Genomic DNA, 17,366 nt, shown 5'->3' with positions numbered 1-17,366 from the left:
CGAGATTAAAATAAATGTTTAACATAACTTAAAGTTCCAACTGAATCAGAAATAGTGTTATTTTCTAGGAAATGATCTCTTGAACGCCCGAATCTGCGTGCTACCTCTGCTACCCAAAAATAATTATCTGTTTGTTCATTTGTTGAAATATAGTTATGTGTGGCTAATTATAGCTATCACTTACTTTAATTGCCATCCTTTTACTGATGCAAATGCCAACTTAGATCTTTTTTTGTACACTTAATTATTCCCTGGACTTGTGGCTATTTATCATTAGATTAGAGAGCAGTTTTCAGTGTGAGAACCTTTTAGCTATATCAGACAAAATGATATACATATAAAGTTGCTTATTTTGTGGTGAAATAGAGATATAGAAAATTCCAGCTAGCCCATTTTTTGTTCAGTGCAAGTTTCTTTCTTGCTGTTCAGTGAATATACATGTTATGGATGGACATCAGGGAAGTGGCAATGTAGCCGTTCTGTGGGCGGTGGCTTTCGTCCCTCTGCAGACTGCCTCTTTACTTGCCTTAACTTTGTCCTCATTGTAAATTAAGACTTATCTGTATTGACAAAAGACTACCTACGGGGAAGAGTTGGGTGACATCATTTTCAGGACCAGGAATTCTGCATTCTTGGCCCCCAGAGCCAAGTTGAATTTACCGTGAGACCCTCACTGGTTCTGGGAACAAAAGAATAACTTCCAGTGGCCACACCTCAAGATGGATCAGGACCCCTGGCCAAGGAGCCGCTGGTCGGAGCCCTTGAAATATCCTTAATGTTCATTTTACAACATCACTCTGTTTGTGGAAATTATACAAATTCTTGGGAACTCACACTCTTGTATGACTCAAAGCCTACCGGCCAGGGAGAAAAAAGCAAGCCTTCCCTGGAAAACCAAGAATAGTCTGCGGTTATCTATTCTGAGCAACAGAAAGTACTTTTGCAAAGAAAATAAGCTCCTGGGGTGTCACTAAGCCCTGCCCCACTCTAGTTAAAAGCATTTGAAGTCCTATTAAATAGTTTCTAACTTGAATGTTATTTAACTGAATTTTCTCCACTACAGTTGAGAAGTCAGAGACGAAAACAATGGATTGAAACCCGCAGTCCACTATCCCCAGCACTGGGCTCTGATTCTTGTTGACTCTGTGAGCCTGGGCGCAAGGGACTTCACTCTGCTCAGTTTCCTCAGCTTAAAAATGGGGATAATCAGAGAACCTACCGCATGAGTTGCTATGAGGATTCAGAGTGATAATGGCAGCCTGAAGTTAGTTCTCAGAATGCTACCCGTAACAGTTACCATAAAATCCTGTGTGGTAGAGTGAGAGGTGCATGAGGATTTATGCAAGGAAAACAAAAATCCTGCGTAGGAGGTAGACAAAGTGCCCGACAGTGAATTCAGTGCTCTGAGACCACATAGGTGATGGTAGTAGAATCAGCGCTTAGGGCACATGTGTACAGTCAACACGCATATTATTTTTATGGTCTACACTGGCATTTAGTGCAATAACAGACATTACAATAGAACTGAGAATGTAGGGGGTCGAGGGAAGGTCTGTTGTCTGCCTCTGTCAGGGCAGCATGGTAAAGGGAGAAACAGAGGGAGGGAGTGCACACCGGGTGACGGCCCACGGAGAAGCAGGGGGAGGCAGCGCACACCGGGTGACGGCCCACGGAGAAGCAGGGGGAGGCAGCGCACACCGGGTGACGGCCCACGGAGAAGCAGGGGGAGGCAGCGCACACCGGGTGACGGCCCACGGAGAAGCAGGGGGAGGCAGCGCACACCGGGTGACGGCCCACGGAGAAGCAGGGGGAGGCAGGGCACACCGGGTGACGGCCCACGGAGAAGCAGGGGGAGGCAGCGCACACCGGGTGACGGCCCACGGAGAAGCAGGGGGAGGCAGGGCACACCGGGTGACGGCCCACGGAGAAGCAGGGGGAGGCAGCGCACACCGGGTGACGGCCCACGGAGAAGCAGGGGGAGGCAGCGCACACCGGGTGACGGCCCACGGAGAAGCAGGGGGAGGCAGCGCACACCGGGTGACGGCCCACGGAGAAGCAGGGGGAGGCAGGGCACACCGGGTGACGGCCCACGGAGAAGCAGGGGGAGGCAGCGCACACCGGGTGACGGCCCACGGAGAAGCAGGGGGAGGCAGGGCACACCGGGTGACGGCCCACGGAGAAGCAGGGGGAGGCAGCGCACACCGGGTGACGGCCCACGGAGAAGCAGGGGGAGGCAGCGCACACCGGGTGACGGCCCACGGAGAAGCAGGGGGAGGCAGCGCACACCGGGTGACGGCCCACGGAGAAGCAGGGGGAGGCAGCGCACACCGGGTGACGGCCCACGGAGAAGCAGGGGGAGGCAGTGCACACCGGGTGACGGCCCACATGCTAAGTTCAGTGCACACTGGGTGATGGCCCATGTGTAAATGGCAGCAGTTGTCCCCAGGCACTTGCTATGTGCAGGAAGCCAACTGCAGCCTGAGCGGCACAGATTGCCCCCCCTGCATGATCAGTGGAAACACACCCGTGGACATGCGTATCAGAGGAAACGAGGCAGTAAGGCAGCCCAGTGGGAAAGGTGGGGTGAATCCCGAGAGTGATGATTACTCTGTCACTTTCCACACAGAGAGCGATGCTGGCGGGCTGGGTGGTTAAGGGTGCTTCACAGAGAAGGTTGGGGTTTTCAGTGAGCAGGTTCAGAGGAGGGAACACCTTGCCGTGAGATTTCTGCCCATTTGGTAGAATGTGACTTCACTGATCTAATAGCATAGGAAAGTAAGACTGGAAAAAATTTTACATAAGGTGAGCAAAGCTGTGAGTGCCAATTTAAAGGGTCCCCCTGAAAGTATTCTTCTTGCTTTGGGGTGTGGGGGTGGGTGCTACCTACTGTTTTGGAGAAATGCACCTGATTTCACAGTCAGGGCAGAATAGAAAATTGAGCTGGGGAGGCAACTTTGTGTTCCTTCATTTGCACCCTCGTGGATTTCGTGCACCAAGCAAGACCAGTAGAGATTGTATTGGTGGTGGAGCCAGGACAGAGGCAGGTGTCAGGGAGGACTCCGGGCACTGGAGAGGAATGATGGGAGAACACTGCACTCTCTGGCACTGCAGGGAATTCTAAGCAAAAGGTAACTCCACAGGCAGATTTAGAGTTCAAGAGAGAGGAAGTCCTTCTGACAGCAGTGATCATCTGTAAAATATGGTGAGAGTTTCGGAGTTTAGGTGAGGGTTGGCTCCATGATGGAAAAGGCAAAACTTTCAAATAAGCTGGACACATGAAGATTATTTATAGCATCAGAAGAGAAACCATAGAGATGAATGAGGGCAGTCAAGAGACAAGAGATTTCCAGTTTGAAGAATGAAGTTAAAGAGCACAGGGCAGGAGCCAGGAGGGCCTTGAGAGGTCCAAACCCCCCACTGGGGAGCCAGCCTGGGATCCCCACAACCGGGCAGGGATGGTGACCAGCAGACTCTGGCCGGGCACACGTGGAATTCGGGGTCAGCCCAGCACCGCACGGTGGGTCTCCCTCTTGTATTCCTCTAAGACCGTCAATGGACCCACTGGGCCCTTCATGTAAATAAACTTAATGATCTGAGAGTCTCTCACTTTTCAAAGTCAATTCAAAAATCATACAGAACTCCAGGGAAGAAGAGTTCTACACGTGGCTGATGAGGAGACTGTCCCTAAAGCCATTCCTCTCTGTGCTCCAGACAGAGTGAAGAGGGGCCTCTCGGCTGGCCTGCACCCCACTCAGGGCTAAAGCCTTTCCAAGGCTTCCTCACCCAGACATAGGCGGGGAGAAGTGGTTCCCTGGAGCATCGAGTTGTGTCTGTGAAGCCACGTACATCAGGTTCTCAGGAAGACCAGACCCTGAGCCTCCACACGCTTCCTCTGATTAGCAGAGCTCAGGTCTGGAGGGTCGGGCGGACGCTGTTTCTGAAAACCTCAGCCCTTGCTACAATTTGGGCAAGGATGGCTTTTTAAAATAAAAGTTTTTAGTATCAAATGGACATAGTTGGATTTTTGAGGCACAGTGTTGCTGCTCTAGAAAGAATGTGTTGATAGAATCGGGAGCTCCAGTCTGGTCTCGGAGAAGGCTGAGGCTGCAAGGACAGTGTCCAAACACTGTATCATACCTGCTTCCTGAGCACACCACACTTGCTTGTGACTGAGATCTGTCCTTCAGGTAGACTCCCACCTGCAGGAGCACCAGTGTCCAGGTCCTGACTGCAGCCTGCGGGTCTCCCAAAGTTCAATGTCCACGCCCAGGCGTTCCATGTAACAAGAATCAACGGGCAGCCTTGTTCCGTGTTGACAGGATTGTGTGGACTTCCCTGAGGTCCTAATGCACCCCTATAATTGGAAAAATGTGTAGTGATACTCTAATGATTTTTAATTTAGGAGCTATGTGTATGTTTAATCGATTATACCATGCTACTTAATTAAGCTTTCAGATGAGCATAGTAATCACTTCAGTAAAGTCCTCCGAGTTGAAGTCATTCCATTGGGTAGTTATTTCTCTCCTTTTCTATTCATGTTTATGAATCTAGTCACTTTGTTGACATGTGATTCCAGTATCACAGTAGCTCTCAATCATTATTGGGGGGATAATTCAACCCTTAGGAAAAATTTAGCAGTGTCTAGTACCATTTTTGGTTGTCAGGAACAGGGCGCCTCTGGCATCTAGCAGGGATGGGGGGAGGCCAGAGACGCTCACATACTACAGGGCAGTCCCCACAAGGAAATGTTGTGTAGTCCTAGGAGCCATCAGGGCTGAGCCCAGCCCCCCACGAGACAGTCCCCACAAAGAAATGTTGTGCAGGCCCAGGTGCCAGCAGGGCTGAGCCCAGCGTCCTAAAGGACAGTCCCCACAAGGAAACGTTGTGCAGTCCTATGAGCCAGCAGGGCTGAGCCCACATCCCACAGGACAGTCCCCACAAGGAAACGTTGTGCAGTCCTAAGAGCCAGCAGGGCTGAACCCAGCATCCCACAGGACAGTCCCCACAAGGAAATGTCATGCAGTCCTAAGAGCCAGCAGGGCTGAGCCCAGCACCCCACAGGACAGTCCCCACAAGGAAACGTCATGCAGTCCTAAGAGCCAGCAGGGCTGAGCCCAGTGTCCCACAGGACAGTCCCCACAAGGAAACATCATGCTGTCCTAAGAGCCAGCAGGGCTGAGCCCAGCATCCCACAGGACAGTCCCCACAAGGGAACGTCATGCAGTCCTAAGAGCCAGCAGGGCTGAACCCACATCCCACAGGACAGTCCCCACAAGGAAACGTCGTGCAGTCCTAAGAGCCAGCAGGGCTGAGCCCAGCACCCCACAGGACAATCCCCACAAGGAAACGTCATGCAGTCCTAAGAGCCAGCAGGGCTGAACCCACATCCCACAGGACAGTCCCCACAAGGAAACGTCATGCAGTCCTAAGAGCCAGCAGGGCTAAGCCCAGCATCCTACAGGAATCCCCATAAGGAATCATCATGCAGTCCTAAGAGCCAGCAGGGCTGAGCCCAGCACCCCACAGGACAGTCCCCACAAGGAAATGTCATGCTGTCCTAAGAGCCAGCACGGCTGAGCCCAGCATCCTACAGGACAGTCCCCATAAGGAAACGTCATGCAGTCCTAAGAACCAGCATGGCTGAGCCCAGCATCCTACAGGACAGTCCCCATAAGGAAACGTCATGCAGTCCTAAGAACCAGCATGGCTGAGCCCAGCATCCTACAGGACAGTCCCCATAAGGAAACGTCATGCAGTCCTAAGAGCCAGCAGGGCTGAGCCCAGCACCCCACAGGACAGTCCCCACAAGGAAACGTCATGCAGTCCTAAGAGCCAGCAGGGCTGAGCCCAGCATCGCACAGGACAATCCCCACAAGGAAACGTGGTGCAGTCCCAGGTGCCAGCAGGGCTGAGGCCAAGAAACATGGCTTCTGCCACCAAGGATAATCAACACAACCCTTCAGAAGCCCATAGGTGCCTGTCTCAGTGGAGGGCATGTACATTTCCCTGGACCTGTAAGCTATTCTGTGGGGCTGCTTGAGCATTGATGCTCTGTGAACTCCCAGCTATCCCAACATTTTCTTCATAAAGTCTTGGCCAATTGCTTTTCTTCTTTGTATATAAAATAAACCACTGTCAATGAAATTCTTCTGACACATAGACCTGGTTTTGTTCTATCCATCTTTTTATTTTATTTTACTTCATTTTTATTTTATTAAATTTCAGATTAATATGAGGGTACAAAGTTTTAGGTTACCTTGTTTTCATTTATAAGGTAAAGTTCAAGTTGTAGCTGAGCCCATCACCCAGGAGGTGTGCTGAACACTCTCACGTGCGCATTCACACACGTGAGGGTGATGAGATCCCTCCAATCCCTCTCCCCCTCCTCTCTTCTCTGCCTTTCTAGACTATACTTATGTTTTTCTTTCGTGTGGGCATGTAGTTGTTTATCTATTGCTTTCATATTAGTATTAAGTACATTGGATACTTTTTTTTCAATTCTTGAGATACTTTACTAAGAAGAACGTGTTGCAACTCCCTCCAGGTAAACACGAAAGATGTAAAGTCTCCATCTTTTCTTATGGCTGACTAATACTCCATGGTACACACATACCTCAGTTTGTTAATCCATTTATGGGTCAGTGGGTGCTTGGGTTGATTCCATGTCTTGGCATGGAATTAGGACAAGACACTCATGAAGCCGTATTTCCATGAACGGAGCTGCAATAAACATTCTAGTGCCAATGTCCTTGTGGTAAAATGATTTTATTTCTTCTGGGTAGATACCTAGTCATGGGACTGCAGGATCAAATTGAAGGTGCAATTTTAGTTCTTTGAGAATTCACCACACTTCTTCCCATACAGGTTGAATTACTTTGCAGTCCCGCCAGCAGTGTGTCCCATCCATCTTTCAACCCCATCTTTGCCCCTGCTATCGTGGGAATGACTCACAAGCCCTGCCGTCTGCGGCAGCCCCAGTGGAGGGCCTGGCCACGGCCCCGCCTCTGTCCCACGGACGCTTCACCAGACTCTTCCCAGGACCCACTTCCCTCCCGCCTTCCAGTACCTTCCGCCCACTTTTGTGCTGTTGTGACACACAGGTGTTTGTTTACTGTGGTTTCCTCCTTCACGAAATGAAACTGCCGTGATGCTTTTTATTCCCATGTTTCATTGTTGTTGTTGGTTTTTTTTTTCCTTTTTTCGAGGCAGAGTCTCACTTTGTCACCCCCGGTAGAGTGCTGTCACATCATAGCTCACAGCAACCTCAAACTCTTGGGCTCAAGCGATCCTCTTGCCTCAGCCTCCCGAGTAGCCAGGACTATAGGCGCCCTCCACAACATCTGGTTACTTTTAGAGACAGGGTCTCGCTCAGGCCAGTCTTGAACCTGTGGGGCAACCCACCCACCTTGGACTCCCAGAGTGCTGGGATTACAGGCGTGAGCCACCACACCTGGCCTTACTCTGTTTCAGGGAAACCAATTATTGTTCGAGGATTGTCATTTCAGTTCCTGAAGTACAAGGGTTCTGGTTAGTTACAGTAAGTACACAAGGTACCTGATCGGGGAAAGGAGACAGCACCTGACTACCGATTTGTGTCGGCCTCCACAGGTTTACCTGAAGAAGAAGGATACCCAAGGCTGTCTCTGGGGGGCACAGCGGTGTCATCTTTTCAGAGCCACAGGGAGAGCCACACCACTCAGGTAATGACCTGTATACGTTCACGGGACAGTAACACCTGAAATTAAATTAGAACAAGACCCGCGGGAAGAGCTGGAGAGCTCCGGGTCTCCCCTCTGCCCTCGGCTTCCTCAGCTCGACCTTCTCTCTGCTCTGTCTCAGCTGACCACAATCTTCTGCTTGTTTCCCAATAATAATAATGTCCAAAAGAACTAAAAATTAATGAATCGTTGTAAGGTTTTAAATGGCATGTTGTAGTCGTACCGATGCTGTGGTAAAGTTCCGCCAGGGCAAGATGGTGGTGAATCTGAGCAGTGTTGGTACCAGAACCATTCGGACGTGTGTCCCTGATTCCTGTCAACACTGCATGTGTGTGGCCCCAAATAAAAACGACTCTTGTCAAGAGAAAAAAAAAAAGAAAACCTTGTGTTTTTAGAAACAAAAAAGACTTATATCATAGGATTTACTGAATTTTCTATGCTGAATTTTAAAATAGTGCTTTGAATAGTTATCTTCAAAATACATGGCGTTGCCCTCCAGGTGATAAGCAAACCAACAGCCGTAACAATGTCATTACCAACATCTTAAAATATCACTACTCTGGCAACAGGATTCTTACTGCTCAACCTTTATTCTGTAACATGCACAATGTGGAAAACCTCAGCCAAGTGTCCAGATGTTCCCATGAAATCAGCTACTCAGATACTGATCAGCATTCAACACAATAGTTAGTATTTTGTAGGCACGGCCATATTACCAGCTGAGATTTTTGTAAGTAATGATGATGAGGAAGTGAGAAAAATCAATAATTTTACTCTTAAGAATAAATCTTACCATAGGAAAACTGATGAAATCACTTGCATTGCAGTCAAATGCTCTACCCCTGAGCTATACCCCCAAATCACTTGCATTGATACAGAGGCACAGAAATGGAGAGAAAATGCTACGGGTTTTCTTTTTTTTTTTTAATTTCAGATTACTGTGAGGGTTACAGTGTTTGCATTTGTTAGGTAGAGTCCCTGTTGTAGTTGTGTCCTACACCCAGGAGGTGTGCCGTGTCCCCCTTCACTGTGCCTGTTAAGAGGGAGCATCCCGATCCCTAGTGGGTTTTCCTGACAGGTCATAAGTGGGAGCACCCGGATCCCTAGTGGGTTTTCCTGACAGGTTGTAAGTGGGAGCATCCCGATCCCTAGTGTGTTTTCTGGACAGGTTTTAAGGGGGAGCACCAGATCCCTAGTGGGTTTTCCTGAAAGGTTGTAAGTGGGAGCATCCCGATCCCTAGTGGGTTTTCCTGACAGGTTGTAAGTGGGAGCACCAGCTCCCTAGTGGGTTTTCCTAACAGGTTGTAAGTGGGAGCATCCTGATCCTTAGTGGGTTTTCCTGACAGGTTGTAAGTGGGAGCATCCTAATCCTTAATGGGTTTTCCTGACAGTTTGTAAGTGGGAGCACCCTGATCCCTAGTGGGTTTTCCTGACAGGTTGTAAGTGGGAGCATCCTGATCCCTAGTGGGTTTTCCTGACAGTTTGTAAGTGGGAGCACCAGATCCCTAGTGGGTTTTCCTAACAGGTTGTAAGTGGGAGCATCCTGATCCCTAGTGGGTTTTCCTGACAGGTTGTAAGTGGGAGCACCCCAATCCCTAATGGGTCTGACTCCTTGGGGAGCAGTAACAGGCCAACTTCCTTCCCATGGCTTCTCCACAAAGTGGTTCATGGACAAAAGGAGCGAGTTTGGAAGGAGGTGTGTGCTGTAGGCATCTGTAGAATCTCTCAGATCCTTCACACATCTGGCTAAGAACCTATCAGAGAAGGGAAGATCACCAAGAATCATTTTCCATTCCCCCAGTTTCAAAAGGGGCCTTGTTTTCAGATACAGACATTTCTGATGAAGCAGGCACCTTATGGCACCATTTTCTTTCTCCTGGGAAAGGAAAACCACACTCATTTCCTTCCATGTACGTTGTGGGCACCCCCGTGAGGGAAAGCTGTGGGAGTGGTGTCTAACTGGTGTTTCATAGCCACACACACCTTTCAGAAAGTATCCCTGTGTGACGTTTTAGAAGAAGTAAGGGTACATACGGGTGTGCTGCGTTTTAGATTTTCTACTCATGGAATTAAATAGAAATGGTATAAAGATCAGTCCTGAAATTAAAATGTTGGCCAGTAAAATTAAATGTTGACCAATACTCAAATTTCTCTTTGAGGATGTCTGTGTTTTAACTAGCATAATCAGTGCTTTTATGAAATTCCTCTAAAGAATATAAAATATATGGGTGTTCTTAGAGATGAGGAAAAGAGAAAATCAAAGTAGTAATTTGTCAGTTATCATGTGGAGAATACGGCGGGAGGACAGAGCAGGTCAAGATCACGTGTCCTGCTCCTGAGAATGAACTTATCATAACCCATTAAAAGAAATGCAAGAGCCATCTGATTTTTTTCATAGTATTTGGAGAATGTTTGGTTCAAGATAAAAGTCATAAATAACGGTAGTGGGCATTTGTGACACATTTAAGTTTCTCGTTTGCCGGGATGAAAATATAATGAGAGAGATCCCTTCTCCCTCCCCTCCTTCCACAGCTGCACATGCGGATGTGAGTGGGGCTCAGGGAATCTCCCTCCCGGATGCAGAGTGGGGGACACAGGTGTGATGGAAGGGGGTGACCAGGGCAGGCGTGGCCCCGTGGGAGAGGCCTGGCAGTGGTGTCTCCATCTGGCGGTTTCAGAAGGATATTAGAGCATGGCAGCTGCCCAGACACTGTCCAGCTGGCCTGTTTGCCAGACCTTCCCTCTAAGGTCGCGCCCTTCCTCAGCCTGCCAATAAAGGCCCTACCTCTGTGAGTTGTTCCCAGTTAGTTTCTGCTGCCTGGAAATCAGAAATTGGACTGGCACTGTAATCTAATTTTATTGTTATTATCCATAAAACCTATTATATATGCCAAACAAGTATTTTTTTAAACTCTTTTGTTCTTCATGTAGATATAAAACTTTTTATCACGGGGTAGAGCCTCAATAAATAGTGAGTGCTTTTTTTTTCTGAAGGTACAAAATATAGAACATGAAGTTTATGTTGTATTCATTATAATTTCTTATTAAGTTGCAAAATATAATGGCTTTCTCTGAAAGTAGTAAAAATCAATTTCACTTACAATGTCTGAAAATAGCAAAGGCTGAGACATGGGCTGTACGTGGTCATCACTGTCCTGCCTGGGAGGCTTGGAAGGCCCTGTGGTCAATGCTGTGACCCTCTGTACAGGAATACAGCCAGGAGTGACCCTGTGACGTCATGGACCCCCAAATACTGGCCCTTGTGGGGGCTCTGTGGCTCTCTTCCCAGGATTTAAATCTGGAATTTCCCAGGTTACAGGAGAATTTCAGTTTGGTTTTGGAATTATATGGCACTTAGAAAAGTAACATGACATTTATCTACTTACCACTTTAGGAGCTTTAATTCTTTTTTGGAGTTCATGCTTTTGGGTGTGATGCCATCCTCGGAGGTGAACGGCTCAGCATGGAGGGCATGCTGAGCACACGCTCCTGCCAGGGTGACTTCTGAGCATTCTCTGCTGTGATGATGACACTCTGCTGACTCAGAGGGCCAGGTAACCTGACACAGGAAACCCATAGGTTATAAATAGAGCATGAAAGTCACCAGGGGCTCAGGATGGGGGTACGGCAGGACGGCAGCAGAGGGAATGGATAAAATAAAATGCTTGGTGCTTGCCCTTGGCATAAAAATTCCTGGTTATTACTGGCGTCTGTTTAGAGCCCCACACTGGACATTGAGAAATGAGACGTTTTCTTTCTTTTTCTTTGAGCAAAGCTTATTTATATTTATGTTCCCATTTAATGTCTTGACTTTTTCTTTGTGCATTTTTATGCCTCTCAGCTGTCTGTTCTCACAGGAATACCGTGTGCTTTATGATCTTTATTCTCCTTCCAGGCATTTATCATATTCTTTGCCAAGCATTTAGAAAATATTCTTTGGATTTTTTTTAAAGAACATAAAAAGTTATTATGAATATTGATTATATTTAGATATTCAGTATAAGAAATCATTGATGGTCTTTGGTAAAATAGTGGCAATATGACACCCAAGACTTTAGTAACTATCCGGCCTACTCCTGACATAACTGCCGATGAAAGCCATAACATAATCAACGTACAATTGAGCCACATCCAGAAACAAACCGTTATGTGGTTTGTTTTACTGAACCATCAAATCCTTTTGTAATGTCACTGATCAACAAGATTGAGGATAGCAGGGCACTAAATAAATTTGATGCCTTCTTTCCATACTTATTTAATTTGTCCTATGGAATTTTTAAAATATAACTTGGAATTGACACTAACTGTGTGTTAGATAAAATATAGTTCTAAAGTACACAGCAGAAAACAGAAATTAGATAACCCTTCCACAAAGATGCATATACAAATATCTCTCAGTTTATAGATATTACGTAATCATATAAAGGCTACCAAGAGGAAGACATCTACCCAGGAAGCTCTTTCACGCTGCCGCGGTTCAGGGGCGCCAGTACTCACCTCTCACGACTCACGTCGTGTATACAGAAAATGAAGGCAGCAAATTAATTTAATGGTATGAGTGAAATGGCAGCATTTTCAGCAGGGAAAGGTCATATCCAGCATAGATAAATAGAAATTCAGAAAATAAAACGTATGTTTTGTGTTCTTCCATCGTAAAATTTATATTCCGTGTATATTCTGAATTTATTTAAATGCATAGTTTTTTTAGTTGTCATTGACTATATATTATCAATGAGGAAAATTTGCCTGAACTGTTAAAAGAATAAGAAATCAGAAATAGTGTCTACGTTTCTAAGAGGAAAAAGGTCTTGTGATATTTCTGCATACTTACCTTCCAGATGGGAAATCTGAGATTCACAAACTGTTGTTCAGGGGAGGAAGGAACAGAAAATGTGGCTAACTATACGCTGTCAGGTAGCTCGGCAATTTCAACATGACTTTAAGTAATTTACTTAATTTTTTCTATAATTAAAGAAAGGAAGAAAACAATAAAAGAACCCCAGAAGAATCTCAGGTCTGTCATTTAACATGTAGGTATAGAAAATTGTAATTATTTTTCATGTTGATTATAAAAGCTACATGGAACGTGCACACTTAGTATGCTGCCTGAAATAGCATAGGTGCTAAAAAAAAGTGGAATAAAATGCTTGCTATTGTTATCACGATAGTCATCTGTTTTCCGGATAAATATTCTGAACATCAGTTCTAACTAACATAAGAGGTGCTACCTAAAATATGTAGATTAGATTAAACCAACAAAGCCCAATACTTCTCTGAGATCTTGATAAAGTCTGTCATGTGTAATTTTTAAAGATGTATTTTATTACGGAATATTTTAAGTTTAGAAAGAAAGCAATTGTAATCAGTGTAACTGGCTTATTGTACCCTCAATGAATCCCCAACAATAAAAAAATAAAATAAAAAATAAATAAATAAATAAATAAAATTAAAAAAAAAAGAGAAATGAATTCTTGTCCTGGGATGGGCACACGGCCCTTCGTCCTCACTGGCATCCGGGATGGGCACACGGCCCTTCGTCCACACTGCTGTTTTTACTAAGTGTGTATGTGACCCTGAATGCCATAATAGCCATAATCAATGCTGTGTGTGCTTTCAAAATGTTGCCCATCTCCCTGTGGATCAATCTGCGAATGGCTGTTTGCTACTGCGGGGGATTTTCTTTCCATCTTGACCCACGTTGCTCTCACCTGTGGTTTTACTCCGAGGGTTGGCTCAGGGGTGGTGGCATCAGTATGCGGAGGAACTGAGGACCCCCCCGCCACCTTAGTACAGAGTCACATTCATGCTTCTTCAACAAGCTCAGTGGGAGGCCCTGCTCTGAAACAGGTGTCACGCTGCCTGGCACCCCTGACCGCAGGTGCCACAGCCCCTGGGTAGTCAGGGCACTTCCTTCGGGAAGCACATGGCAAGTGGTGCTCAGTCAGCCTAGCGCGGAGCTCTCCTGACAAGGGCGGAGATGGAGGAGCTCCAGGCTCAGGGACAATGGGGCAGGTGCTTAGGCTAAAACTTTCACTTCAGGACTGGAGTTTGCAAACATTGAACAGTAAGAGCGTGAATTTCTGCTGACACCTTAGTAAGCTCTCTTCAACACCAACAAAATTAAAAAAAGAAGAATTATGTTGCTCAGTTTTTAGGTGTAAACATGCCTTCTTCATTTGAAACTTTCCTCAGAAACAAATTTTCAGTAAATGTAATCACAACATTTTTTAAGAACAACATGTTTACAATTTGACAAAGTGGGGTGGAAAACATATCAAATTTGTTTCCAAGTTCTCAGTGTTACAAACAGTGCTGAGACAAACTTCACTGAAAATGCTTCTCACTCATAATTGAAAGGAAACAAAGACTTCCAGACGTTTCCCTGAAAGTGGAGGTGCTGCATTCCTGGGCAGACATTTTCAAACATTATGGCTGATGCCACGTTACTCCCTGACATGGTCACTTCAGTGTGACAGTGCTGAAAGGGGATGAGGTTTTCTTTTTTTTTTCTTTTTTTTTTTTTGTAGAGACAGAGTTTCACTTTATTGCCCTCGCGGCACACAGCTCACAGCAACCTCCAACTCCTGGGCTTAGGCGATTCTCCTGCCTCAGGGGGTGAGGTTTTCCATTTCTCCTGGTAAACACTTGTTTCAATGATTCTTTTGTTTTCTTTTTTTGTTTGTTTGTTTGTTTTGTTTTGTTTTTGCCAATGTGCCAAGAACAAAATGGCTCGTCCGCTTTCTGTCTCCCTGGTTGCTCAGGAGTGTTTTCATAGATTCTCTTACCTGTGAGTCCAAATGCATCTGCTTCTATTTTCTAACTGGTTTCATGACTTGCTTGAAAATTGTGATAATTTTTTACACGTTATGGACAATGTTCGCTGCCACCTTTATGCATAGCTTTTTGTGCTTCTTGGTCAGTTTAATTGGAAGTGTATCAATTTTATCGATCTTTTATGAAACTAGCTTTTGATTTTGTTGACTGTATTGTTTCTTCTGTTTCATCAACTTCTATTTTATTTTCTTTCCTTTTCTTTGGGTTCAATTTTCTCTTTTTCTGGTTCCCTAAAGGTTAGAGTAGATTGCCAATTTAAGGTCTTCGTTTTCTTTTCATTTAACGTTGTAAATGTCATCTGCATACCTTGTAGCTGCGTCCTCCAAGTCGTGATATGTTTCTTTCCATTTTCATCCAGTTCAAAATACTTGTCAACTTCCCATGGTACTTTCTCTTTGGCTAATTCTACCACTTTCCAAATATTTGGGGGTGTCCAGTTATCTTTTTTTTACTGATTTCCAGTTTAATTCCATTATGACATGAGACTATTCTATGACTTCAGTTCTCTTACACATATTAGGGTTTCTTTTGTGCCCAGGATATGGTCTGTCTTGGTGAAGTGTCCGTGGGCACCTGAGAAATGTGTGTATTCTGCTTTTGGTGGGCGGAATCTTCTGGAAAGGTCGGTTAGGTCAGGGTAGCTGACAGTGCTCAGTTTCATTCCTTGCTGTGTTCTGTCTACTTTTCTGCCAATTACTGAGGGAAGAGCTACAGCTATAAATGGGGCCTGGCCTGCTTCTCTCAAATTTCTTCCATTTCTGCTCAGTGCACTTGGAAGCTCTATTTTATTTATTTATTTATTTATTTTGAGACAGAACATTATATCGCCCTCAGTAGAGTGTTGTGGCATCACAGCTCACAGCAACCTCAAACTCTTGGGTTTAAGCGATTCCCTTGCCTCAGCCTCCCAACTAGCTGGGACTACAGGGGCCCACCATGATGCCTGGGTATTTTGTTGTTGTCATTGTTGTTTGGCAGGCCGGGGCCAGGTTGGAACCCACCAGCTCCAGTGTATGTGCCCAGCACCCTAGCCGCTGAGCAACAGGTGCCAAGCCTGGAAGCTCTATTTTAAATGCATAGACTTTGAAGTACCTCTTCCTGGGAAAGGAATCTACTTGTCATTATGCAATTTTCTTTTATAGTCACCATATTCATTTTTATGCAGTCTACTTTGAAATTAATATAGCCACAGCTTTCTTTTCATTAAAGTCTGAAAGGTATATTTTTTCATTTTTTTTTTTTGTATTTTTTTTTATTGTTGGGGATTCGTTGAGGGTACAATAAGCCAGGTTACACTGATTGCATTCATATACCAAATAAGCAACACCTTTAAATTTTATAATTCAATGTCTTTTAATAAGTTATTAGGGCGTACAATAGTCACTGAAATCTAATTTTAGAAAATTTAACCTTCTCTCCTCAAAAATAGCCATCCTTTCACTTAAACACACTTCCCTGTGAGTCGTATTTAGCTCACACCAGTTCTGAGCATGGGGCCTTGTGAAGTATGTAGAAGTGGTGGATAGGCGGAAAGGTCCTGCACCCTGCACCCTGCTCATTTTCAGGGTCTTCACTGTCAGTCACCACATGTCCCCGCCTCCTGCCCCTGCTCCAGCTGGAGTGTGCCACACTTGCTGGACAGTGTTCTCTGATCACAGCGTCCCTGCACGCTCCCCCACATGTCTGCCTAGCAGCCTGTGATCGGCATCCATGTGACAGCATGCATCAATGTGACAGAGTCCCACACCCTGAGGGGCATGATTCAAATGGCATCATCCAGAACCACCCAAGGTCCACTCCAGGGCCAACTGGATACTTGTGGAAGGACAAATGACTCAATTCTGGGGCAGTGCCTGTGGCTCAGTGAGTAGGGCCTCGGCCCCATATACCAAGGGTGGCAGGTTCAAACCCAGCCCTGGCCAAAGTGCAACAAAAAATAGCCAGGTGTTGTGGCGGGCACCTGTAGTCCCAGCTACTCGGGAGGCTGAGGCAAGAGAATCACCTAATCTTAAGGAGTTGGGGGTTGCTGTGAGCTGTGACGCCACATGACTCTACTGAGGGTTAAAAGTCCTCTACTGAAGGACTTTTGTCCTTCCACTCTGTCTCAAAAAAAAAAAAAGTCTCAATTCTCAGGAACAAATTCAATAAATATGGCGTGCATTCAACTCACATGGCGTGCAGTGCAAAAATTGATTCTGCTGCCATGTGAGTCACAGATAACTCATGCACAGAAAAAAATACAACATCACAAGTTTTTCATTAAATTGGAAAGGATTGTTTTGTTTTTGAAATTGTTATTCTATTTTTGTAATAAAACACCACGGTCTCAAGGAAAATCGTCTTTCCTAGCAGCAACATGTTAGCGTGTCTATGTTTGAATGTTTAGTGTAAGATTCCTATGGACAGCATTCAGACTGGTTTTTCGCTGTCTACTCTGACAACCTTTAGTCAGACAGTTTCTGGTTAGTGTTACTGACGTGATGGAATTTATTTACAGCGGTTTTGTTATGTGTTGTCTGTCTCCACTGTTGTTATTCTTTCGTTTCCTTTCAATGGCTTCCTGAGGTTATTCTGAGACTTTCTAATATCTATTTTGATCCCTCTCTGTATATCTTCATTACGAGTCTTTGTCTGTCTGTTTTGGTGGTGACTTCAGTGAGTGTAACATATGCACACCCAGTTTCACTCTATTTCTGGTCAGCCGTGTTGACCCCTTCACCCTCCTGGACTGGCCTTTACTTTGTGGTTGTCAAATGTGCTGTGTCTGTGTTTATGGAAACCTCCCAGGAAATGGCAAAACTCTTGCTTTCAACA

At 45.7% G+C, this 17,366-nt stretch overlaps 1 protein-coding gene across 1 annotated transcript in view; it reads left to right on the top strand.

Annotated features, from left to right (window-relative positions):
- The window catches only part of MYO16 (myosin XVI), a 643,638-nt gene that overhangs the window by 608,979 nt on the left and 17,293 nt on the right, over positions 1–17,366 (top strand). Inside the window, exon 34 of the mRNA XM_053563761.1 lies at positions 7,609–7,700. Within this exon, the coding sequence (XP_053419736.1) occupies positions 7,609–7,700 (92 nt within the window). The remainder of the gene's footprint in view (positions 1–7,608; positions 7,701–17,366) is intronic.

Source organism: Nycticebus coucang, chromosome 15 (assembly GCF_027406575.1).
Source record: "Nycticebus coucang isolate mNycCou1 chromosome 15, mNycCou1.pri, whole genome shotgun sequence".
NCBI lineage: Eukaryota > Metazoa > Chordata > Mammalia > Primates > Lorisidae > Nycticebus > Nycticebus coucang.
This window is presented reverse-complemented; position numbering and strand designations above follow the sequence as displayed.